The sequence below is a fragment of the Epinephelus fuscoguttatus genome, linkage group LG5 (assembly GCF_011397635.1).
Source record: "Epinephelus fuscoguttatus linkage group LG5, E.fuscoguttatus.final_Chr_v1".
In the NCBI taxonomy this organism is placed as follows: domain Eukaryota; kingdom Metazoa; phylum Chordata; class Actinopteri; order Perciformes; family Serranidae; genus Epinephelus; species Epinephelus fuscoguttatus.
The window spans coordinates 20207829-20235772 of record NC_064756.1 but is presented as its reverse complement, the minus strand read 5'-3'; the positions used below and the strand labels follow the sequence as shown (position 1 = coordinate 20235772).

General features: G+C 41.8%; 1 protein-coding gene across 1 annotated transcript in view; it reads right to left on the bottom strand.

Annotated features, from left to right (window-relative positions):
• tlcd2 (TLC domain containing 2) overlaps positions 1–27944 on the bottom strand; it is a 37756-nt gene that overhangs the window by 8592 nt on the left and 1220 nt on the right. The window contains exons 2-3 of the mRNA XM_049575990.1: positions 26788–26870; positions 21415–21497 (exon numbers count right to left, since the gene is read on the bottom strand). Of these exons, the coding sequence (XP_049431947.1) occupies positions 21415–21497; positions 26788–26870 (166 nt within the window). The remainder of the gene's footprint in view (positions 1–21414; positions 21498–26787; positions 26871–27944) is intronic.

Sequence of the window (27944 nt, the reverse complement as noted above, 5' to 3'; positions counted from 1 at the left end):
ATGACTGATGACAAACAATGTTGCTGAACAATCACAATGATGACAGTGAAAGCACCGTATTTAGCAACACAAAACGCCCGCATCATCACGATCAGCACCCTGAGAGGGAAAACAGTTATGTCAACAGGACTGATGGCTTTTCAGCACAACACAAAGCCACACACACTCACAGCCATGTGAGGTCAGGCTGCAGCGTGGACCGGTCATTCACCTGTGACATTTCACTGTGGTGGCACGACAGGTGCCTGTATGAGTGGTGATACAGGTGAGTGCAAACTGCTGGGTAAACAAGGTGTGTCATGACACCCTGTTATTAAAGTCACTGCGGCACACAGCAACAAATTAATCATCTGATTGAACTGGTAACAAGTGTCACATGGTTTGTGATCACTGGAGTCAATGAGTCCATCAGATTTAAGTATTAAAATCACAAATAATGGGTCTCAGTTCTGGACAAAATCAAAATGATCATTTAGCAGCAGTTTTTGGGTTAAAATGAAATGATGGACCTGCATTTGTATATGTCCTTCCTAGTCTTCCGACCACTCTAAGTGCTTTTCACACTACCAGACACATTCACCCAGTCACACACACATCATACACTGGTGGCTGAGGCTACCATACAAGGAGTCACCTGCTACTCAGTTTTTAAACACGCACACACACCAATCTTATTCAAGGACGCTTCCACATGTGGGCTGGAATAGTTGGGGATCGACCGCTGACCTTCTGATTCATGGACGACCCCTCTGAGCCATAGCAGCTCCGATGAGAGATCCACAACCTCTTATTTGGCATTAAACATGATTGTAACATACACTACACAGATGCAATTTCCTCTTTACACTGAAAGCAACGTGAGATGAGAGCAAACAGATGACGAGACTATATATAAATATATATTTACATGCATGCACAGTATATGTTCTCTGCCATATATAGCAGAGAATATATACTGTGCATGCACTCACCTGTAGCAAAGACAGCACGTGAAGGGGTGGTGTTTGTGTGCGTGTTATAAAAACATCCATCCATGTTGGTTCAAACCCAAAGCAAAGGCAGCAAAAACTCTTAGGACCCTCATCTGTTACCATGAGCATGCAAAAACAAGACCATATTCTCACACAAACACACACACACACACACCAAGGCCAGGCCACGGCTGCAAACCCATCAACCAGTGGTCTTTAGCGTGGCTAATCTACAGTCTAATCTGATTTGGGGAGATAAAACATGACAGAACGTGGGACTGGGAAGGTCAAAACAAACCCTTATACAACGCTAAGATAAGATGATAAAGATGAATTCAGTAACAAAGACTGTGTGTTCCTTTACATGTTGTAGAGGGAGCTGAACAACATCAGATCAGAGTTACATCTGAACAAAATATGAAGACTCTGCTTCAGTTTTTTAAGTTTAAAAAGGGGGATCCTGTGTGGTTCCTCCTGCACGTGTGTCTAGTTTTATGGTGGTCATCTCTCTTTTATGGCGTTTCTCCTATCAGCCATTGACAGTTATTCAACCTTATCTTGGTGCAAACAGTGATAGCACTGCGGCTCACAGGGTCACACACTATGTGACACACAATAAAGTTGTACAACAGTCAATGTACAAGAGATGAACCATAAAGAGTTATGTGACTGACTGCGCTTGACTACGCACGGTGCACCAATATTTAACCACTATCCCGATTATGATGATATTCTATATTTGTTATGGGTCATGTAAGCGGGACACTGTTTGAATTTTTGGATTTTTTTCTGAATGTAGCATTTTTCGATTAGGGTATGGTGCCAGTATTATTTGGGTTTTAGGAGCATTTGTTGGACATGTATACATTGTCATTGATAAGTTGTCCACAAACTATTTGGATAACATGCCCCCCCCCCCCCCCCCCCCCAAAAAAAAGCCCACATTTCTGACCAGAAGAAGAAACACACTTCTAAAGAGTTGGCTATCAACAGGTTTTTGAATATACGCAAATATCGCCAACCTTTTCAAGAAGGTGAAGGAATTAAAGAGGGAGGGTGTGTTCGCTCGGTCCAACAAGTTCGCCATCGATAGAAAACTCTATCTAAACTCTAATCCTATCATGATGTTAGGAAACAAAGTGACACAAGCAGGACAACCACTTTCCATATTTTGACGTGATAAATGCCATCTTAGGGCATGTAAATCAGAGTACGCACGGCTGCATGTAAACAGGAATATTGGTGGAATATTCACTTTCATAAGAGGTGACAGTGACCACTTGATCTCACCACACCAGGTTACCATCAGGGGACAACAACCCCATTTCACCCAGCAGCCAAAACCCTGGTTGCTCTCAGTGAGAACAGAAAAGGCCTCTGTCCAACTCCCACACCCTGTTACTGCTGTCAGCACTGCGAGCGGAGAGGGCATCACAATAATCCCCCCATCGAGCCCCCTGGATCTATCAGATGATTGCAATGATTCAGCATTAGCTGGATTTGTCTCGAAAAGCTCTGCTGAAGCTCTGCTTTCACACGTAGCAGCCAACTAGAGTGTGACACCTGTCACATCACACATGGCTGCCAGCAGGACTTTAACCACAGTGGCGTGATGTTAACACAAATACATTCAATCTTAGTAGATTCCTCATTACATTATTAGGTCTATTTATTTTAAAAATTACTGAAAGGGCTGAAACGCGGAAGTTTTGAAGAAGGAAATAAAATGTTTAGCTCTTAAATCTGAGGGAGTGATTTGATTAAAGGCACCAGAACAGTTAATAGTTTTGCCAACAATCTATTTCCAAGGTAACAACGATCTTTCAATCTAATTTAACATTGATGAAAAAAAGGAAAATAATGAAAATCTGAACTTCTTGATGACTGAGCAAACTTCATTGTCTGAGGAAAATATCTTAAACAATCGAAAGCTGCAAAACAGCCACTTAAGAATGCTGTGGTGAGATGTTTCAAAGAATAACCTTTCCAACTCAACTGAGATAGTCTCATACCTCTTGTTACGGGCAGTGAGTTGGGTGGTGTTTTCCACCTGCACCTATATACATTAACTAACTGCTTATAGCCACCTGGATAAAATCCAAACAAAGGGCAGAAAAACAAGGCAGTGTAGGTGTTTGTTCCCGCGCTTTCTCCCTGTGGGCTCAATTAGACGTTCTCTGCACCCTGGTGAGGGACCTTCTCGTCCCACTTTCAGGGGAGACCACTGGGTGCAAAGTGCTGTAAATGGTGGTATGAGCATGTATAAACATGGCGAAACCCATCCTTAACTCTGACTGTGAGCATCAAAGGAAACAAACACTCTGACCTCAGGTGGACCAAAAACTGGGGTAAAGTTCGTTAGATAACAAAGTTTGTGTCACGATGACAGGTACTGATTAACACTGAGCTGCTTCCTCACCGGGTATGCACAAGACCAGCTGAAAGGAAACCCAGGGTGAGATGAAACTGATAAAGAACGTTATGTTTAACCTCAAACAGAGTTGCAAAGAAAGATTAACACCTCAGAGGGAACGTGGCTGATAACGAGGTCAAGGTACCAGGCGAAGGTAAACAGCTGCATCTTGTCTACTTTTTAAAAAGTTTAAAAAATACTCAGAGTATAATGTAGCTTTGTTGTCTTTACTCTTTTTAATTTGACTCATAGTTTGCATCAGCAGAGCCGAGTTTGCAGGTGGGAGAATGATGATGGAGGAGCTCAGACAGGCAGGGTGGGGCCTGTTTATTGAGGACTTTGTATGTTAGGTGGAGGATTTTGAAGTGGATTCTCTGGGGCATGGGGAGCCAGTGGAGCTTATGGAGAACGGGGGTGATGTGATCACGGGTGCAAGAGTGGGCGAGTAGCTGAGCAGCAGAGTTCTAGATTTACTGGAGCTTATTGAGGGGTTTTGAAGATGAGCCATAGAGTAGACTGTTGCAGTAGTCCAGACGGGAGGTGACGAAGGCATGGATGAGGGTCTCTGCAGATGAGGAGGAGAGGGATGGACGGACGCAGGCGATGTTCTTGAGGTGAAGATTGAAGATGATGCCAAGATTTCGGATGTGAGGGGAGGGGGATACTGAGGAGCCGTTGATGTTGAGGGTGAAGTTATTGGTGGATTTGATGAGTGCCTCTGGTCTAATGATGATAATTCCAGATTTGTTGCAGTTTAATTTGAGGAAGTTGCTTTGAAGCCAGGATTTTATTTCATTTATACAGTTTGTCAGGGTTGAGAGTGTGGCAGTGGTGATTGTCTTGGTGGAGATGAGGAGCTGGATATCACTGGCGAGGCAGTGGAACTGGAGACCATGACAGCAGATTATGTGACCAAGGGGGAACAGGTACAGGAGGAAAAGTAGGGGACCGAGAACTGAACCTTGGAGGACAATTCCCACAGATTATATTTCCTCTAATATACTTGTTTAAAGTGGAAATAGACTTTTTTTTTTTGCTTTAAATTAACATTATGAAGTAAAAGTAGTGGCTGTAGAATAATTACACACCTGCATTTAGATTGGTTCCCTATAAACCTCTCAAACATGAACCACAATATGTGATGGAGTACAAGCAATGCTAGTGGGGAGGTCGGAATGTGTGAGTATCATTAACTGTCGGAGGGGTCAAAGGGTAGATGACCCCGGCTCAGAGCCAAGGAGGGAGGGGCCATGAAAAAGTTTATGGTTGACCTTACAATTAGATCAAATAACAATTTACTCACTGACATAAATCACTGAGAAAATAAGTTATATGAATTTACATGAAAAAGAAATGCGAAATGTTTTTTTCAACATCTGATGCTCCCACCTCCCGCAGGAAGTGGTTCAGTCCATCAGACAGTGGGGGGTCAATTTGGAAAATGTTGTCCCCCTGCCCATATTTCCTAATGGCTGGCCTCACCATTACAGTATGTGGTGTGATGTCACTTCCTCTACGCCTACAGGATTTTCAGGCGTCTCCTGTCAAAGCTGAGGGTCATTAGCCTGATGTCGTAGCACCTGTTGGGCCTCTACCAGACCAGCCAGCTCTCTCAGTCTTCCTCTGTCACCCCAAGGCTAAACATTTTCAGGTTTTGGTTTCACACACACGCCTTACACTACTAATGCATCAGACATTCACATCCTATGCGTGAACTTGTCTTAATAGTGTTGCTTACTTAAAATTAAAGGTGTGTGACAAGAGGGGAAGACGGGCGGAGTTTTCTTACAATAGTCAAAGCAGGCACCAAAAGGTTATTATAGGACATTATGTCATACCAGATTCCCTGCCTCCAGCTGAAAACTTGCTGGCACAGTTAAAGGAGAATATCAGGTTTGGTACCAGTACATACAGAGTGAGTGTTGAATGAAGAGGCGAGGGAGGTCATTGAACTGGGAGGTTCACAGTCTATACCAGCCTTTAGTCTAAAAACATGCTGCCTCTCTTGAGTCTGAGTGCGGAGGGTGTATCAACAGGTGTGGTGGCTACAGCCCAGTCCGCCCCAAAACAGGAGGGCTTCAACAGCGAGCAACCGGTCTCACCACAAACACTAACACAGATTCACACCTGTTTGAGAAAGCAGTATTTTCAATACCTGAACCAAAGCAGGACAGACTGTAGAAGCTCATAAAACCACATTCACACCCATATTTGTTGATTAAATGTATTCCAAAGATATTACCTACTTCACCTCGTGACTGTGTGTGTTAGAAAGCGCATGAAGAGCAAAACCACCGCAGACAAAGTCAGTAGCAGTTTTTCGGGAGTAATTCAAGCATTAGAAAAAGCAAACCACAAACATTTAAGATATGACACCATCAGCAGTCTGACACATGGAAAAGAGTGTCCGTCGTCACATTCCACCAAAGTTTAGTGTTCAGGTTTTCACCAGAGCTTGAACTGGAATAAAAAGGTGTCAGTGCTGTCAACCTGCAGCCTGCATATGAAGCCAGTATGGGAAATAAAGTCCTAAAATACAGATGTCATGACCAAAAAAAAAAAAAAAAACTCTAAGAAATTATGTCGCAAAAACTTCATTGTTCATGAAGTCAGCCTAAAGAAATGTTGGCCCACTCTCCATCTGCCCGGCCTGTCTGCACATTAGTAATGTAGCGTGATTGCAACACAAGGGGATGAAGGTGAAACCAACACTAGAGCATCACTGAGCAACTTTCTGGCTGAAGTTCGTCACATGGACAAAGATGCTCTTTTGGGCAAGAAAAGAGGCAGTCAGGCCTTACTACAACTAACTATAGCAAGCATACATACCTCATAGTGGCAATGATCAAATGACTTTTCTTTTCAACATTTGAAGCTTCTATTGAGATTTTACAATGAAACTTTGCATGTCTGTCATCATATTTTATGACATAATCACCCTATAAAAAAATCCTTGAACAAAATTTTCAATTTGAATAAAGTGATTTATCAGATGAAATAAATTTGCCTTTTTAAAAGAAAATTAAATCAGCTCTCTTTAATTCATTCATTTTCTGTAACTGCTTATCCTGTTGGGGGTCGCGAGGGGCTGGAGCCTATCGCAGCTGACACTGGGCGAGAGGCAGGGTACACCCTTGACAGGTCGCCAGACTATCACAGGGCTGACACATGTATAAAATTACCAGGACAGGCACACTGGAGACTTGTGCCCTCTAAGCTGGCCACTTCTGGTTCAAATGGTTCAATCGTGCGACTCTCCAAATGTTATCAGACTAAATGGACCAAATACTGATTGTGAAACAAGTCATTTCACTGGGATTGTGACACTGCGAAAAATATATCCAATGAAATAGATGTCTTTTTGCAATGTAAGCCTATGGGGAGAAGTCTTTTTTGGGCCCCAAAGCATCACTGGATAATTGTAATTTGGCTAAACTAACTAAAAAACTAAAAAACCTGGCTTCAAAGCCCGGAGCACTTCCAGAAGGGAGACAGACAACCCTTCACCCTCAAATTCACACCTATGGCAAATTTAGGTGGCACAGTAATGCAGTGGTTAGCATTGTTGCCTGACAGCAAGAGGGTTCCTGGTTAAAACCCCAGGGTGGGGGAGCCCTTCTGTGCAGAGTTTGCATGTTCTCCCCATGTCAGTGTGGGTTTTCTCCAGGTACTCCGGCTTCCTCCCACAGTCCAAAGACATGCAGACTAGTTTAACTGGTGACTCTACATTGGCCGTAGGTGTGAATGTGAGCTCTACTTAATGAAATAAATGTAATTTATGGGGTTGTTAGACTGCTGCTAGACTTCCTCGTCAATACAGGTGCATGTGTGCGCAGCAAGCAGTAGAGTTAACAGCTTTTTGACCCCAGTGAAAATGTTTTTAAATGGCTAAACGCTAACAAATATGGACTGAAGCAGAATATTTTGTTAGATAAAAACACGTCGTGAATGTTGGTGAATCTTTCTTGAATTCATTTTGATTTTTGGAAGCTCTGAAGTAATTGGAAATGTTCGGATCATACGAGCCAGAAACAATCCCATGCAGCCGCCACTGGTTCAAATTCTACAAATAGTATAATGTTAATAACAGTAGTGTAGCCTGATCTTTATCTACAGCTGTGCAGAAATAGTAGGGTTACAGAGAATGAAGAGACTACTACTTGGTGGCCCTACCACATACCACAAGTGGAACTATGTGCTTCGTAGATGCACCTGTGAGTATCTGGGACGTAGACAAACAGTGGCTGAATCTTTGCATTTCAGTGCGCATACAGTGATGCTGAATATAAATTTATTTTACATATGCATTACTCTCTGTCCTCCTAAGATACGAGCACACCACAACACTGCTATATTTCCTAACATACAACACTGAACAGGGAGTGCTTCCTTAATAAGGGTCATAAAGTGATAGGAAATGGCCAGGCGAAGCTGATGGAGAGGAAACTAATAGGAAGCTCAACAGAGAGCTGTTAGTCATGTGGTGATAGGCAGACCAGCTGTGGGGTGATGAGCAGGTGGGAGGGCCTAACGAAAGCTCCAAGTCTGCGAGAGGAAATGGAGGGGAAAGATGTGCAGCCTGGAAACATGAGACGGTAATGATTACACACACAGAGTTCAAAGTTCAACACACCCACACACACCCACGCTCGCACACACACACACGAGGACTGATGGATAGCGGTCCTAATTATTATCATGCGACCTGTGTTAACTCCTGTCAGCTGACAGCACAGCAGGCCACTTCAGTGCCTCGCTGCCACAAACATCTCGTCAGAAAGTCACCAGATGTGGCCAAACACAGCTATTTAGGGCAGATATAATCAATTACCCTTGTGTGTGTATTCATTCATAGCTACATGTGTGGCATTTCAAACACAAGCTGAGAGTATCCCACCTCATCTTCACATGAGATATCAGGGTGAGGCTCTCTGACGGTTAACAGGTGGTGAATCACGGTCACTTGCAATATTCAGTCACTGCATGTGAAGGGAGGAGCGGAGGATTGCACAGCCTTGAGTGTACTGTATGTCTCAGCCATTACCTCACTTCTCAGAGCTGCTAAGGGAAAGACTTACAATGCTCTTAATGCTCATTAAGACAAAGGAAGCACCAGGAAGCTCTTGAGATCTGGTGATATTCCCGATTGTTCATGGGTTGCAAAACTATCAGCACCGAGACCTGATTCTGCAACGTTCGTTTATCTTTGAGTGCAAAGAATACACACTTCTTACGAAATGGAAAATGGCACAATCATATCCAAAGTTAAGTATCAAATGGATCTTCTTAAAAGGAGTAGTTTGGCATTTTGGGATATACACTTAGAGGCTTTCTTTTCCCCTTTGTGCTAAGCTAATCAGCAGATTTGTATCTGAGAGCTGTATCAATCTTTTGGGCAGCTATAGATAACAGTATACAAAATATTGGTTACGAATTCACAGGACTATCAGATCCAGGAATTCTGGAAACCTCTGACAATCTCATTGGGTGTGAAACATCATTTTAGTTCCACTTACTACAGATGTTCAATGTGAGGTTGTTCCTACGCTGTACAGTACTCTTACATGCTTGCACACCCGCCTATGCTGCTTTTGGAATCATACGCAAGTACTGTGGTATTCTCACTGCAGCTGAATCTCAGCCAAGTTTGCTTTGGACCTCTTCTGTGCTGTGGTTCGGGGCCATTAGGTGTGTCACTCAGGGAGAACAAATGCACAGCTCCTACTTTGCCCCACCTTGCTTTTTCGGCAGTGACAAATAGCTCACGGAGTGTCAACTCCCTGTGTTGTTGTTTTTTTTTTTTTTGCAAAACCTGCTGAGGGACGGATGCCTCTACAAACAGCATTCCTGGTCGTTATGCCAACTGCAAACAAATGTCACCTCCTTTTTGGGGCACTCTGCCTTTCCAGGCTCTTTGGAAAGCATGGCACGTGTGTGCCAGTGTGTAACAAGACTGCTCTTTTACTGCGGTCTGACTGTAGGCTGAAGACAGTGTAATATAAGGCTCATTCACACCGACCTGTGCTGCTCAGGATGGATGGCACTTGCATGATAAATCTGGCAATCCTTAGCCTTGAAAAGCACTGAGATGTGATGAACACCAAACATATTGCAAGTCTGTTTTTCCACACATGCTCGCAACTGTTTTCCTACCCAATAACATCAGTTAAAAAAAGATCCACTAGTCACACAATGTACCTCCTATTTCTTTACATGTCCATCCCGTATTATCTATGTTTCATGCACGTTTAGAGTCTACTGGGCATAAAATTTCACCTGACAACAGCAATTAATGAACCTAGGATAGAGTTATTATTAGCTGTGCTTTATGCGACTTTCACCCACCTAGGAGAAGAAGAAATAAAATATGAAACAAGGCGGCTGGCCCCTTACAAACTTGTGCCTGTCTACATATAAATAGTGACCTTTTTCCCAATATACTGCTGGTTCTCTGATGTTGGAATCTTAAGTCTGCACCATAAAAGCATCCACTGACACACGTCAAATAAGGTGCACCAATTACCACTTCCAGTGCGTTTGGGCCCTGAGAGATATTTCTAGTAGTCTGCTACAAATGTGCAGTTTGAATGGGCATGCATTATGCAAGCTTTCTCAGTCTGAACTATGCATGGAAATGAGTCTTGATCTCAGTTATACTTTGCCGCTGTGTTGTAACATCATGACATCAAATATCTACTCGACATAAATAGACATAAATACACATCCTAAAAGTTGACCACAATTCTCAGGCTCCTTATTGCCCACAGCGACTTCTTCTCAGTGCCTCACAGCAGCATTTCTGTGGTTTATAAAGAGGCAAGATGCTGCGCCCATCAATCAGTGGATTATGTTTTCTTTGTTGCCCTTGCATTCGATGTTTCTCACACAAAATCAAAGGACAAGGAAATTCCTCAATGTCAGACATGAGAGGGAAAAAAACACAAAAAGAGATATAATACTACCACAGCACGGAGGCTCTCATTGGTTTGTAGCGATGTGAGGGGGCGGAACAATCTGCAGAGAGTAGGTGGACGAGGGGGGATGGGGGAGATGTTTGGCGGTCTATGATGGTGGGGAGGGTTTGAGAACAAGGCAGCGTGTGTGATATATAGAGTGGAGCTGCAGCACAGAAATGTTTTGAGGGGGTGCACACATTTGCAGAAGCCCTCTGAGGAAGCAGGGGGTTAGCTGCATGTGTGTGTGTGTGTGTGTGTGTGTGTGTGTGTGTGTGTGTGTGTGTGTGTTTGTGTGTGTGTCTGTCTTTCTCCTGAGAGCCTGAGGTTCATGTGGAGACCAGATGTCTGTCCTCCTGTCAGGATATACTCAGAACAGGGGGGATCTCCTGGGGTTCCCCGCCAAAAACAAGAGACTGCTGGGACGCATATACAGTACAGGCCAAAAGTTTGGACACACCTTCTCATTCAATGCGTTTTCTTTATTTTCATGACTATTTACATTGTAGATTCTCACTGAAGGCATCAAAACTATGAATGAACACATGTGGAGTTATGTACTTAACAAAAAAAGGTGAAATAACTGAAAACATGTTTTATATTATAGTTTCTTCAAAATAGCCACCCTTTGCTCTGATTACTGCTTTGCACACTCTTGGCATTCTCTCCATGAGCTTCAAGAGGTAGTCACCTGAAATGGTTTCCACTTCACAGGTGTGCCTTATCAGGGTTTATTAGTGGAATTTCTTGCTTTATCAATGGGGTTGGGACCATCAGTTATGTTGTGCAGAAGTCAGGTTAATACACAGCCAACAGCCCTATTGGACAACTGTTAAAATTCATATTATGGCAAGAACCAATCAGCTAACTAAAGAAAAACGAGTGGCCATCATTACTTTAAGAAATGAAGGTCAGTCAGTCCGGAAAATTGCAAAAACTTTAAATGTGTCCCCAAGTGGAGTCGCATAAAAACCATCAAGCGCTACATGAAACTGGCACACATGAGGACCGACCCAGGAAAGGAAGACCAAGAGTCACCTCTGCTTCTGAGGATAAGTTCATCCGAGTCAGCAGCCTCAGAAATCGCAAGTTAACAGCAGCTCAGATCAGAGACCAGATGAATGCCACACAGAGTTCTAGCAGCAGACCCATCTCTAGAACAACTGTTAAGAGGAGACTGCGCGAATCAGGCCTTCATGGTCAAATAGCTGCTAGGAAACCACTGCTAAGGAGAGGCAACAAGCAGAAGAGATTTGTTTGGGCCAAGAAACACAAGGAATGGACATTAGACCAGTGGAAATCTGTGCTTTGGTCTGATGAGTCCAAATTTGAGATCTTTGGTTCCAACCGGTGTCTTTGTGAGAGAAAAGGTGAACGGATGGATTCCACATGCCTGGTTCCCACTGTGAAGCATGGAGGAGGAGGTGTGATGGTGTGGGGGTGTTTTGCTGGTGACACTGTTGGGATTTATTCAAAATTGAAGGCACACTGAACCAGCATGGCTACCACAGCATCCTGCAGCGACATGCCATCCCATCCGGTTTGCGTTTTGTTGGACGATCATTTATTTTTCAACAGGACAATGACCCCAAACACACCTCCAGGCTGTGTAAGGGCTATTTGACCAAGAAGGAGAGTGATGGAGTGCTGCGGCAGATGACCTGGCCTCCACAGTCACCGGACCTGAACCCAATCGAGATGGTTTGGGGTGAGCTGGACCGCAGAGTGAAGGCAAAGGGGCCAACAAGTGCTAAACACCTCTGGGAACTCCTTCAAGACTGTTGGAAAACCATTTCAGGTGACTACCTCTTGAAGCTCATCGAGAGAATGCCAAGAGTGTGCAAAGCAGTAATCAGAGCAAAGGGTGGCTATTTTGAAGAAACTAGAATATAAAACATGTTTTCAGTTATTTCACCTTTTTTTGTTAAGTACATAACTCCACATGTGTTCATTCATAGTTTTACTGCCTTCAGTGAGAATCTACAATGTAAATAGTCATGAAAATAAAGAAAACGCATTGAATGAGAAGGTGTGTCCAAACTTTTGGCCTGTACTGTACATGGATACATCACGAATTTTTCCCCGCCAAAAAAAGTGAAAAATGATGTTGTTGTCTGGAACAGTCGCTCACTCAGCTGACTGTACGTTCTGCAAAAACTTCCAGCACTTCATGGTTTGCAAACATGATGTTGACACTGGAGATTTTAAACAGCAACCCTCGCTCCATGTGGTTTGTCACACCAAAGTGTGGGTCAAAGAGGAGGAGTGGCAGAGCCCACAGATTATGGATGGCTGGAAATATATATGTGGGCTGGCAGGGAAAAACAAAAACATACTGTACATACTCCATCAGCTGTGGCTATGAAGTATCAAGAGGCCTTGGATGTTTTAAGCAATGAAGACGACATGAGGGTTTATTACTACTGCTATCACTACATGATGATAAAAGCAGGGACATTTGGGATTCTATTCATCTACTTTATTCATTATCTATCAACGCGTAACCCTCTGGATATTCTCTGAGATTATTAAGTCATAAATTTTCTGGGAAGCAGTGTATAATGACAAACAAAGCCCACAAAGTTGTTGTGAATGAATGGATTAAGCACAGGACTTTCTCCCAAGAGACCAGGGTAGGGGTTCATATTCTATGTGAGTCAGCTTTGGCTTATTAGTATCAGACTTTGTTGACTTATTGATTTCAGTATTTAGGAATATCAGAATAGCTGATTTGCCCATTTCTGTTAAAGCTACATATCATTGTTAATTTGATATTCAGGAAGGACATCCATCTGATAGCCAACTGATAGCCAGGTGACATCCTGGATGTTGGCACAACTTTAATTTTGGAACTATTTTTGAACCATAATGTGACGTCCTCATTGGACATTTAAACAACAGTCATTAAATATTTCAGTGTTTGATGGGATTCCACTGATAGTGTCTGTGGTGTGGTGAGGTCCATCTAACCTTGCAAGTGAAGTGATGTGGTTCCTTGACCAAACAAAACAAAACAAAACAAAACCCAAAAACAAAACAAAACCAAAAACACTATTTTCTGTTTTCATCCTTTGTAAATTCGTGCCTCAGGAATTTCCTGAGGATTTCTTGCAAATTTGATTTAAATCTCAGAGAAGTTTTGGGTTTTTTCTTGTAAATTTACAACTTTACTTCAGCGAGTTTCTGATTTTTTTGTAAATTGACCAATTTAATCTCTGAGAATATCCAAGCTTTTTTCCTGTCAATTTACAACTTAAATCTCCGGGAATTTCCACCTTTTTTTCTCATTAATTTGTGACCTTTGTTTCAGAGAATTCCTAAATTTCTTCTCATAAATTGATGACTTTGATCTCAGATAATAAATAATTTTATTTTTTTTTTATTTGTAACTTTAATCGAAGAGAATATCTGATTATTTTCTTGTAAATTTATGACGTAAATCTCAGAGAATTTTGATTTTTTTCTTGTATATCTGCAACTTAACTCTCGGAAGTTTTTGATTTTTTCTTATAAATTTACACTTTGATCTCAGACAAGTTTTTTTCCTCATAAATTTGTGATCTTAATCTCAGGGATTTTCAATTTCTTTTTATTTTAAGCGCATTTCTGGTTTGCCTCTTAAATTTACCACTTTAACCTCAGAGAATAACCAAGTTTTTTCCTTATAAATTAATGGCGTAAATCTAGAATATCAGATTTTTTTTTCTCGTAAATTTGTGACGTAATTTCAGTGAATATCTGAGTATTTTTCTTGTTAATGAACAACATTAATCTTGGAAATTCTTATTTTTGTCACAAAATATTACCCCCCTCCTCTGGCTTAGTATTATTAGTATTTTTTTTAACCTACAATGTTTATAATAGGCCGTCATGAATCACAAACCATGCTTTAGACTTCTATTTGACATTATCACTCAACAACATGCTTAGTATCGCTCTTGTCAATGCAAGATTAAAGACTGGAGCAAGAACAACCATCAGGAAAAAGACCTGCTCAGCTTTGGATATGTTTGAAACAACAGGGCCACCTCAGCAACATTACAGACTTCAAACCAACTGAGGCTTTAAGGATTACAAATCTGGCCCCTCTTTGTATTTGACTCTACTGCTGTCACATTAGGCTGCTGGTCCACCTCTTTAGACAACCAGCATTTAGTGGAAGGAGTAGCCAGGAACAAGGAAAAGGTGAGTGATACAGATGCAGGCGTACAGGATAATCAGGTTCTGCAGAGTTACAGATGTACCTGTGGCAGCTGTGGCATTTCAGTGACATGTGGTGTCACAGCAGTGAAAACGTAGCCAACAACCATATACAGTATGTTCCTGCTGCCAAAAGTGACAATCCCTGTTGGCTACGTGAGACAGCTTCATGCTCCTCCTGCAAATATCTATTTTCATGCCTGTAAACTGAGACAAGTTCCATTCCTATCTGCGGCTGGTACAAGATGAACTGCAAGACGAAAAATGTGACTGAGGTTGAACATAGCAAATATGAGTGTGCGAGCACCTAAGAAGGTTGCCAAGTTACACAGATACAAATGCACAGATACATGTGCTGTTGTTTCAGTAAACCTTTGACAATATAGTGTACACCACCCATGAACAGGAGGAAGTGGGTGGAGATTAAAACCCTCTTTTTAAGAATAAAAAAGCCTTACAAGGCTTACAACATCTTCTCTCCAATGGAGCATGGTGGCAGCTTCATGATGGGGCTAAGATTTTTAACAAGGACTCGTTTATTGATAGACGCAACAATGATCTGAACACCATGCAGAAATATCCTCGCTGGGAACTTGTTTAAGTGCCACAAAGTTGGCAACAATGACATTAATCAGACAGTTAAATGGCTTCATAAAACAATATGAACGTCCTCGGAGATGATCAACCAAAACTTTAGATGAAAACTTTTGCACTCTGTAAACTGATCGGAGGAAGTTCCTCAGCCAGGTGAAGCAACATGTTACTGCTGCAAACACTGACGGATTTGTGCAATACATTTAGAAGAGGAACTGAGGCCCCTAAAAGCTGAGATACCCCTACTCAAGAGAGAGCAAAGCCCAGCCATGTCTTTTCATAACTTTAACATGTCTAGTTTTGGAAATGGATGGTTGTATAAAAGTAATACACTGCAAAATCAGTTTATTTGGTTGATGATTGGCTCCTCCCCAAAATCGAAAATACTAAAAAGCGTAGGCTTCTCTTAAAGGGACAGCGTCTGCCTCTCTAGAAATGATCATCAGACTCTCCGCAGTATGAACAGTGGTTACATGAGCCTCAAAACCAGCCACAACTCAGTCCTGAGCACAGCGACCGTCCTCTATTGACCAATCAACAGACTGCAGTGTTCACAGCTCCACCTTTTATTACCAGATCTGTGTGCTAGGTACCCCAACAGAGGGGGGACCAAAAATAGGGACTGTACGCAACAGTTCCATTGGTACCATCCACAACTTTTCACAATGGGAACAGAAAAAATGCGTAAAAATGCGGTTATTGCACACACTGAAGAAAAGATTTTGTCAATATCTTTGTCCATTTTTTAAAAATGGATAAACTTAAACACACATGACTTATAGGAGAGAACTGAAGAGGAAATTGGAATTCAAAAAGGTATGTAGAGTATGTGTCTGTCATTATTAAAATAAGAACGTCAATCACCAAAAAATTTTTTATTTATGTGTAGCAAAGACTGTTATCCCATGATAAAAGTAGATACACGTGATAAGGCAAACACTGTCTGTTTTCGGTTTGGGGAGGGGGTCCAAACATCAACCAAAAGTTACCAAAGAATGTTGTTGTGCTTTAGTCTGGAAGGAAAATCTGAAAAACTAAAGCCTTTTCTGGGGATTTCCTCTATTCCTCCTCAACTAATTTACCTCTTTCAGACCAGAGGAAATGTAACTGATGATTAATAATTAACTGTCACACGTCTCATAGGCTGATTGTTGCAAATTTGGAAATAACAGAAGGCAGTTGAGAAATTGTTTACTTCCCCAGGCTGTTACAGGATTGTGTCAGTCCTCATCAGTGGGTGTAAGAGCAACTTGTGCATTTCAGTATTCCCTGACACTAGTTGGAGTAAAAATGATGATGAAATGTTACACGACTAATATCCATGTAAGTAGCACAGTGGAGTGAATGTTCGAGAGCCTTCGAGAACACTGCTTTGGATTAGAAGAAGACCAGGAAGAGCAGATGTGATTGGAAACAGCACGGATCCTCAAATAGCTGATTAACCTGAGCAGCCCCGATCTGTTTTAGAGGAGTGTCGGCCACGGCCCCTCTCTGCGAAGATAATTGAATTCTGCTTAATGAGAGATGGATGGGAGACATTTAGGGAAGGAAACGGCAAACACACTGCAAAAATTCAGAGCCCTGTGAGGGAGCAAAGAGAGAGCAGAGGAGCAAGGCTTGGTGTTTCCACTGTGTATTATGGACTGACATCTCAGAGGGGAACTTTGGACGTACTGCTATTCACATGCTTTCGTTCTTCGTGGAAAAAATAATCTGCCCTTCTGCTTGGCATCCTTCTCTTCTGGCTCATATTTTTAATTACAAGCTCACTATTTCCGAGAGGCATGGGCGAACGAGGCTGAAACAGACTCAACACGGGGACAGGAGTATTTTACAAGAACGGCAAACAAACCTTAGTTTTACATTAACCATACACACTGCAATTAATCCAGCTTAAACAATGGAAAAACTTCCATTTAAATCTCTTTTAAAAAACAGGCTACACATGTCTGATTACTTACTAAAAGCCCTGCATGTTATGTTTCATACACAATGTATATGAAAATTGCAGATGAAAATTAGCCTGTATGGCTAAATCTGGCACATTTATGTGACTTAAGTGATCATGTTAATTAATGTGCACTGTCCCTTCTTAAATAAATAAACATAAACATAAACATATATAGTGGGTACATACATATTTGATGCAGACAGAAGGAGGCGACCTATTTCTGGCAGAACTATCAGGACTTCCTGTTTTCCAAAGGAAGTATGAGGTTATGGCTGACAGGATCCTATCAGGCATGAGTGACTGTGGCAGGGCCCACATGCTTCTCAGACAGAAATAAGAAGCTGTAATCTCCACTCCAGTCAATAAGAAGGGGAAAAATACTTTCCATGGAATGTCAGACTTTGTTATTTCTCCTGGACGTCGACAACAAGGATCAGCAAACCTTGTGTTACACCTCGTGCTGTTTCACCACACGCAACAGAGGAAATCCTCACAGGTGATTAAGATGCAAAATAAAAATAATTAGCGTTTGAGCAAACACACTAAAGGAGGAGGTACGAGTCTGTTACAACTTGCCTCTTCCCTCAGAGCCTTTAGTTAAGAACTGTAACACTGATGTCATTTTGAGGGTCCAATCTTGCACCTGCATCTGTCATTGCTAATTTCAGACCAGTGCAGTTGTTATTTTCACACCTAGCACCCACGTTGTGTAAATAGCAAGTGCACTTGCGTCCATCTGTGCACCCATGTCCATGTAGGTCTTAAATTAAGGTGCAGTTAGGCATGTTTTACTGGTGTATTGCTATTTTGAGGCAGCAGAAAGCGACTGAAACATTAACCATCACAAACCTGGTCTACAGCCATAGCGCAGTATTTTCCTGCTATTTAAAGGGCACATTATTCAGATAAAGAGATGAGCCTGCATAGGCGGGTTAAAAATGCACATACACTCTGCTAGTTACACACACACACACAGGAACTTGTGGATGGGTTGAGGGTTAGTAAAGTATTTATCATTAATGAAGAAAATATGGATGATATTCTCTAAAATGTGAATGTAGCAGAGATCAGAGCAGAGCTGCTGCCCAACTTGAGAGGCGCTGTGCACATTTACGCAGGAGGAGCAGGGTAACTTCAGTGATTATTTCAGAAGCTAAAAGTTTAGTTCTGGTTGCTCTGTTATGTTTTTAACTACAGTTTTTAGTTTGGCTGCTTAAACATCCCACAATACCTGCTGCAGTGCTCTTACTGCATTACTCTCTGCAGTGCGTCAGCTGCAGATGCACCTTACTTTTACAGGGAATGGCAGATGACCCCTGTTGTATTCATGTTACACCCAAAACACACCTATGATTAATTCAGGAAGTAAATACAACCCCCTTTGCCCCTTGCATTTACTTTGCGCCTAGATTATGCACAGTTCAACTAGCAGAAGTTGAGTTGGACACACCCTAAATGCACTTGCACCATGGACTTTAGACCATGCGCTATACGTTGTTTGAATTAGAGCCGTCATTTTTATCCTCAATTGTTGACACGGTGTTCAAAATTTTCCACTCAAGACACACCCGCCTATATGTTCCACCTTGATTTTCCAGTCATATGAACTACCCTGTTTGTTTAGTCACACGTAAATGCTTTACATGCAGCATGGTATGTGACGGTTGCTGGGTTGGCACATATTAACATAAGGATGGACTGTGCTTGGAACTAAATCAATCATGTCAAGTTGTGTCTTTCATCTATCTACAAAAGAGTGTCTCTTCAGTTATATCTCCACCTTTACATTTTTAGTTTGCATATTACTGTGTCTAAGCAGAGGCAGAATTTTACACTGGTGTTCAGAAGAAAAGGGGTTCAAGGTTGAGTCAGTGGAGGAGATTGACTGGAGATCAGCCTTCTGCTACTGACTTTATGATCAGCTGGATCAATGGGAACTTCTGGGAAAACTCCTGGAACACTAACATTTGCAAATCCAGCCCTGCCTTGGTTCTGTTGCTTTATGAGAAACAAAAAAGAAGCCAACAAAATATAAAAGACAGGGGGCCAGATGAGGACAGTTTGCAAAAGCTCTGAAGGAGGTACGTGGAAATCAGGAAGCAAACATCACAGAAAAGAATGAATGAAAGTCTTAGTGACGGTACAATGGGGGAAACGAAGGGCAGGAGAGTCAGCTCGCTGAGAAACACAGAAAGCCATGTGAATGAGGAAGAAGTCTTCATCCTCCCACACTTCAGTGACAATCTGAGGCCTGCTGGTCTGGCCAAAGCATCCATTCACTACGCTTCCAGGAAATGAAGGAGAAAAAAAACAGGACTTTCAGAAAAAAAGACAATGCAGTTATCTTCTTAACAACAGGGCAGTGTTGGAGCTCGTTCCCACAACTAATCCTGAATGACTCGCATTTCCACCACTGAAACACTGGGTCTCACCTGCCAAAAACTGACTCAGGTGTGCCTTTAACCTTGTTTAGAAACAAAGGGACTCTTGATGTCACAGGCTCATACAATCAGTCACTATCAGGTCCATTCCCAGGCAACCAGGAGCGTCTTGAGGAGTACGAATATTGACATTTGACTTGAGCAAAAGTTACCAAAATTCACAACAAACAACTGAATCGCCAGAATTAAAGTTGGCATTGTACATGTCTGCATATGTTACATTTGTAAGTTTCATATGTAGCGGATGTGTTGAAACTTTATATTTCAGTTTTCAATATCATGTTGTGACGACTCTGTGGTTACTGTGGTTATGTTTTGGTACAGAAATCTGTTGGTAAAGGTTAAGAAAACATCATGTTTTGGCTTAAAACACCCAGTTTTGCCATGACAAATGTGGCTGGAAATATCATGGCATTAAAAATACCTGCTTTTGTGCTTTGTTTGTCTTAAATGGTCTCTTGTTTGGCAGCCATTGCGCCTAAGTCTCACACCATCCACCATCCCCTCTATCTCCTGATGAGAACTCATTTAAATGTAATCTGAACTATGTCACTTTAGAAATGCTGATATGATGTGTATGAGCAACCAACACAGGAAAATCTCACCAATGTTCTCTATTTTCTAGCTTTGTATAATTCCCTTGTGCACAAATATTGCATGTGGTGTGTTACGGTGATTACTATGCTGTGTGTCTGCTGCAAAGAATTCCCCTATCTTATCACACAGCCATTGAACTACCAAAACCTGAAATGTGGGCCAGCTGATGAAAACTTTTGCTGGTTTCCTGGCACAGTGCCAGCCTCAGTGTGTTTGTGTTAGAGATACTGGAAAGTGGTTCCTATTGACATTTGTTTTGTGTGTAAGTGTACCGGAAAATATCTATATCTATATCGCCAAAATGCCAGGATGCAACTCATTTAGTGATATTTATCAGAATATAGTAGAGTCTATTTTACAGTGTATGTTTACATTTCTATAAATCGTATGTCCATATTAGTATATTAAGTATACGACCATTATTAGTACATTTTTCTTTTATAAATCTGTAACTGGAGCGTCAGCATACATCATGCTTTTTCCTCTATGCAGCACAAGCCACGTCCTCAGTGAAATATTTCCACATACTTTGGGTTTAAAACATGCCTGCATTAACACCCAAACACACATATAAATCGTGGCTCCTGTACTCTACAAACCCACTCTAATCCTGTCAGACACACTTCCAATAAAAACTTAAATAAACAGCTCTCGCGAGGTGAGTAATAACAAGACAAGAGCTTGGCAACAGAAAGCACGACACAACATCAGCACAGTCTTGGATGTAGGTCACGCAGTCGTAAGCGTAGGGGGAAAATATTAAATCAGGGTGTAGTTCTATATTCCAATTCAGGTCATTTTCCCTCATGTTTAAAAGCAGGATAAGTGATCTGTTCTTCCCTGAGGAACTTATCTCCCATCAGACCAGTGTGCTGAGGGTTGCCACAGCATGAAGGTGACTGGCTCTGATGGGAATCTGGTAGCAATAGTTAACTGTGGTTAAGTGGATGGCAAAATATGAAGGGAGCTGGGTGGAGTTCAAGTTTCTCAAGGAATGAAGGGAGGCTGAATGCTTGGTGGAGAGGCTGTCACACTGGAATGATTGTCTCATTGTTCCTCCCTCCCTTGTCCTTTATCACCAGACAAGAAAGACGGGTATTTTGTCCTTCTCTTGTGTATGTGTTTTTTGACATGTGCACTGGGGTTTTCCTGCCTGATTTATGTGAGCAGTGACTGCTATATAGTAAATTCATAAGGAGGGGAAGGTGCAGGTAGATGATTCTTAAGTTAGATCTAGTTGTGGAGAAACATCTGTTGCTTAAATCTTGAACCATAGCTTGTTTTTAAGACCTACCACAATGTGATGGAAGAGAAGCTCCCAGGCCTGGCTCAGCTTCTGGTTCGTGATCATGTCAAAGAAGTCATAGATGAAGTAACCTGTGAGGAAAGAGAGCATTTAGCCAACGCTAATGACATCCTTGGGTTCAGCAATTCATTACTCGACCAAAACATGACAGATTCATTTGACAAGAGAAGCCTCGAGCATATCAAGTGAGTCAGGGGGGGACCCTGCTTCCATGACGACAGCGATGGCAACCAAGATGTGTCTTGGAGAGGGACTATTCATATCCACTAACCGCACCCCCTCCCCCCACCACCAGCCGTATCCATGGTGACAGCTATTCACAATGCTGGAAAAATAATGGAAGTGTTGAGGAAGGGGACGAAGGGGTGCGAGGGAGCTCAGGGTGCTGCTGAGACTGGAATTAACCTCATTACGGTGGAAATTTGACACCGGAACCCTTTTTGTGGACGGGATGAAGTGTTTGGGTTCATCTCAACGTAAACACACGTACTTGCTCCCAACCGCAGAACAAATGAATTTCAAAAAGCTGTTATCGGGCATTTGATTGGTTTATTTGCATTATCTGGTTTCAACAATAGATGATATTGTTACATAAGAGGACTGACAATGGGCAGGCGGGAACTCCACGCCAATGTCGTCTTTCCAACAATAGCTTTTTTTCCACAAGAGGTCAACTTTGGGTCAAGTTTAGCCATAAACAGCCAACTGGAGCATGTGACTTGAATTAAAGCGTCAACTAACAGACATCTCTTGCCCTAGTTTGTTCATAATGATTCGTTCAGTACTGTTTGACACATCTGTATAAAAAAACATTCAGGTGGAAAGATGAATTACTGCGTGACAAAGAAGAACAAAAATGGATTTTGCTTTCTTTCAAGACATCCTTAATGTTCTGCATCATGGGCGTGACGCCAATGTGAAGCCCGTTACTCTGCACAGCTAATGTCTACACTGAGAACAAAGGAGTCAGATACTACATGACTTTCCAGTGGCTACCAACCAAAGCCTGAACAGGAAGAAAAAATCTTGTGAAATCCTCCAAAGCAATGCATTTGCTTTTTCCAGATCCTGAGGAGTGATATTCATTGGCATGTTTGCTTGAAACCAGTTAGTCAAACAACCAGGTTTCAGGTTGATAAAACATAACATCTCTGTTGGCACAGTCTTGTAAAGTATAAGAAACCTGATTAAGCCACGTTACTGCGGCATGAGAACATCTTAGTGCTGTGATGTTTTCTGTATTAGAGGTAACTTCCTATTATATCCTGAGGGTGAAACACCAATGGCACAGAGAATTATTCTTGACAGTGGTTATCCTTGGCAATATGAAGAATGTAGTGTTAAAGGCACATGAAAGAAGTACGATTACACACATGAACACTTAACTATAGTTGGGTTCCTCTCACAGACTGTATAAAAATAATGGACGTAGCTACCGTGATGTCACCCATGGGATTGTAGTCTCTCGTTTAAAGCCTCAAATGTGGCATTTTGGCAGTCACCATCTCGATGTTTGGGGCCAAAAGTGACCCGATATTATATATACCATATTTGGACAAATTTAAACAAGTGAGCTTTATAATAAAGTTCACCCCTGTACAGTTGTCATAAACAGGGAAATTAGCTGTCGACCAAATCAAAATGTACAACAACTTTCAGGTAGAAAACCCCCATGTCACATACATAAAATCAAACAGCACTAAGCAAACGCTGCCTCAATAGGATCGTTTCTAGCCACCTACGAAGATTCTCAGTTTATGTCAGTCAGACAGCCCTTTTTAACGAGGAAGTGCAGCCATTACCTCAATGCCACCAGCCATTGACAAAATCAGTAATTTTACTTCAGGAATTGCTGGTCTACCACTGCCTCGATTGGTTAGTGTCTAATGTAAACCTGTAAAAATATTCCAAAAATAGCATACAATTAAACTCATATTGATTATTTTATGAGGGTCTTTCTTACGTGGCTAAGATGCATTTTGCTGCGGCCCCCATCTTAGCTCCCGTTACAATACATTTGGTTTATCATAGATGCTAGCAAAGCAACACAGTACATAAAATAAGCACAGCAGAAACATCGGATAGGACGGACCACCATGTCTAACTATACATCTTTAAACGTTACAGTTATGACTTAAAATGACAAAAGAAATAAACAAGTGTGCTGATTTCACATATCTGCGCAATTTAAATCAGCTGCCAGCTGTTTACCCCAAGTGATTGCTGTTGTTAGCATGATGACACAGTGATTTGGTCTATGTAGAGACCAAACTGTTTTTGTACCAGGCTGTAACATGTTTATTTCTGCTGTGAAGTCAGGCATTTTAACATGGGGGTCTATGGGGACTGACTCGTTTCTGGAGCCAGCCTCAAGTGGCCATTAGAGGAAGTGCAGTTTTTCAGCTCTGGAAGTTGCCTCTTGGTTTCAAGACATTGTTCTAGCACAAGGTCTTCATTCAACAAAAGGAGAATCATTCATGGTATGTCACTGCAAGGTCTGCAGCGTGGTATCACAGCGAGCCGGACTGAATGCACAGATCTGATGAACAAAACTCCTCCCTCCAACTCGCTGAGGCCTCAGAATCACACCACATCTCCAGTGGGAGGGCTCGGGAGAAGCACTCCACTTGTTTTTGTGTGAATGACTCCCCTTTCTGTTACCACTGGCACCGGACAAGCACGGCTCGCATAAATCAACTGACTTTTTGCGCAGTTACTGTCTTGGTGATGTCACATGACTGTACGGGGTTACGCCTGGTGCCTGATAATAATGCCCTCCATTGAGCTTCACATACCGACGCTGCCCCTCGCTTTGCCAGCTTCAAGGGCTGGGCTTCCTGAAAGAATGTCAAACATCCTGGGAATCCTTGGGGAGCCCTTGTTGACAGGCACAGATCCAATAAATGTGTGGATTTGAGAGACCTCACGTGCCACTGGTTGCTCCAGAATACTTTGTGGATTAATGAGAAAAAGTGAAAACAGGGCGAGGTGCTATTTTAAGAATGTTGGGTCGCATGTTCTCTAAGGTCTGAGAAATCTTAATGAAATCAAGCAAAATCTACAAGACAAGTGAATTTCAGTCAAACCAAACGGTGTAAATGGGGTCAGAGCCAAATAAAGGATGGTTTCGCTCACCCTAAACACACCACATAATTAATAATATCCATCTCTAATTCATTCTTAGATAAGTCAGTGAGAATGTTTACAGTTGAGACCCTGGTACACCCGTATATTTACCATTACAATAACCATGGCTCCAACATATTTTTATCAATGAATTTTAAAAACTTTTCCATAATATTTTACCCCATTTTCAAGTGTTTTTAAGTAGAGTGCAATTCCAACTGTGGAGAGGTACACACACTTTGATTCCCCAACACTAAATTCTATTGGGAAACTCAGTTCACCTGTGTTAGCACACAAGCTGTACCAATAATGTGCGTCCATTGTCTTCAATTCTCACATCACTTCAATGGATAATAGATCATTTCACATGGCCATACAATGGTAGAGCATCGGCTGAAGTTGTCTCCCAGCTATCCTGACGCTTGCCTTGCAGGTAGAAGTGGTGACGTCATTTGGACTGTCTACAGCAGGCATGAAATATGTGCTGATGCTGACACTCTGTTGACCAGCCTTTTGGTTGTCTTTTAACCTTTCGCATGGCAGACAAGATGTCAAACGTTTTGATGCACAGCCTATAATCTGCGCAGCAAGAGTCTGTGTCTCTCTTGAGTCATGTATATCTTTGTTATATAGAAGCCATACATTATTAAGCACGCACTTCCTGGGCATTTGCAGATAAACAAACTGTTAGCGTTTGCTAAATTGACCTGCTTGTTAGTCATTCCTGCCGCCAACTCGCTGTAGAAGGAATGTATTTCGCATAACACTGGACATATTTTGGTATATTTAAGAACATATTTTTAGTAGGGGGCTGCAACGATATACCGGTTTCAAGGTATAACATGATATATAAGTTGATGGTTATCTACGATACTGAAAAAAAGAGGTTGAATCTCCCTTTATTTTAGTTGGTTTCTAAGGGGAGACTTTTTACACATATTTCTATTAACAAAATGGTTTAATGTTTCATTTGTAGTAATAAAATGTGTGTTCAACCAACAATAACCCTTGTGTTGTCATTCCTTTAAGGGTCACTCTGACTGATAATATAAGTTCTTTATACCATGTATAGGAGCCATCCATGGTGTGAAATGTGTGTGAGTTGTTCATTTGTCCTGTAGGGGTCACTGTATTGTCATGGGTGTCTGCCAATATAGGTAGGAACCATTGATTGAGAGAAAGATTGTGTTGCTAGACGGAGAGTTTTTGACCACAACGCCGGTGTATGGTGAGGTGAGTGAGGTGAGTGAGGTGTGAGGTGGTCTATGTATTGGTGAAAGTCTGTGTATTTTGATGGTTTATGGACACAGATTCGATGAATGTTTGCAAGTTTCGTTCAAGATAGCAACGGTGATGAATAAATTATGCATCCAAGAAGAAGAAGAGGAAGTGGACTTTTTGTTTTCACCAGCGGTTGGTTTGGTCAGGCGAGCACGTCAGTTAATAAGTAGCCAGTGTATGCAGCCCCTCAGTGGCTTTAACTTTAGGCTTAGCCGCTCTAACATGATACCACGATGTGTTCTGAGGCAGTTATCGTACCGGGACAATCTCATACTGCTGCAACCCTAATTTTAAGCAGTAGTCAAAACAATGTATATTCAAAAGTTTTCCAAAAACTCCATTACTGCCAACCCATTCCCAGGTAAGCTGTTTTTCTAAATTCTTTTCCAGGAGTTTTGTGACCGTGGGAACCCTGAACAATTACAATATGGTAAATAGCAATGGCAGAAGCAATAAACAATAAGTAGCTATGGGAGTTGAGGAATAACTGAGCATGTAAACATGTCAGCAGCATATTCACTGAGTGTTCAGGGCGGCACTGGTGTGTAAAAAGGCTCAGTTTGCAGACAGTGTGCTTTACATATTAGCTTCAGGCAATGCAAACACTGTAATGTTTGTGCAATTTATTAAAATTAAATTCTTATTATTGTAGCCTCTCATCCAGCTGATTAAACTAATAAATACTTGACAAGTTAAGACGTGTATCAGCTGCTTTAAATTTATGTTTTACATCAACTACATTGATTTATAACGGCCCTGACACCATGTAGGGAAGAGAGACGAGCTGAGATGAATACTGTCACTTCCTCTTTCCCCCTTATGATGGCAGCACCTGTGGGTGCAGTCCGTCTTCCAGCCCTCCCCTCCACCACCACCACCAGCCCATTCAGACACAGGAGGACACAATTTGCAACTCAGCAATAAGAACTGTACAAGCGCAGACAGGCCACTCACCAATCGAAAACGACACCAAACTGTGGGAAAACACAGAGTGAGTTTCTATCAAGTCCTCCGCCATCTGTGGGTGGAGGAAGAAGCTGAAAACGCAAGACACAGTAGTTTAGATAAATCATTTCAAGGGTGTGTTTTACAGTTTGAGAACATTGAGAGTAACCTTAACAGTTATTAAAGTCAACTTCATTGCAGATAACAAGCAAAGACATCTTCTCTATTAAAACTCCACCATCATTGTGGAATACCTTTCCCTCCCTATCAAAACCTGCCTATCACTGTCAGTCAAGGGCGTAGCTGTGGTTTCGACACTGCGTGGGACACATATGAAACAGACAGGTCCTCCCCAAAGGATATTTTAAGCATTGAACACTTAGTTTCTTGCATTCTAGTGATATTTTACGCACCAGTTTATGGTGTAAATGTCTTTTATCTGTCAAAATAAAAGCCCTCTGCTATGATAACTGTAAATGTATATGCAGGTTTTAAATACTGAGGGAAATATTCAGGGAAGCTAGCTCGCTTAATACTAAAGACATATGTGTTCACTTTAGCCTTTCTGATATGGTACTCTTTCTTTTTACGCTTTTACTTTCAATATACGCTCCATGCTGCTGCAACCCTTTTAAAATCGCACTTGATTTTATAATTTATAGTTTTACCACTCGATTATTTTATGAATCAGTTCTGTTTTATGCTCAGTCTATTTCTATATGAAGCTCTCAGTGCTTATAATGCCTTTATTGTAAAGTGATTAGCACTGTCGCCTCACAGCAAGAAGGTTCCTGGTTCGAACCCCGGGATGGGGGAGCCCTTCTGTGCGGAGTTTACATGTTCTCGCTGTGTCAGCGTGGGTTCTCTCCAGGTACTCCAGCTTCCTCCCACAGTCCAAAGACATGCAGGTTAATTGGTGACTCTAAATTGTCCATAGGTGTGACTGTGAGTGTGAATGGTTGTCTGTCTCTATGTGTCAGCCCTGTGATAGTCTGGTGACCACATATGTTGTAAGTACTTCGCAAACCACCTGTGGCATTGTTGATGTGCTCAGTATGTGTGTTTAGGCATTTATTTTTGTTTTTCTTGTTATTATTACTAACTTATTTTGTACTTCTTGTTTATCTCATTATATTAAGATAATAAAAACAGTATGTGGATGAATT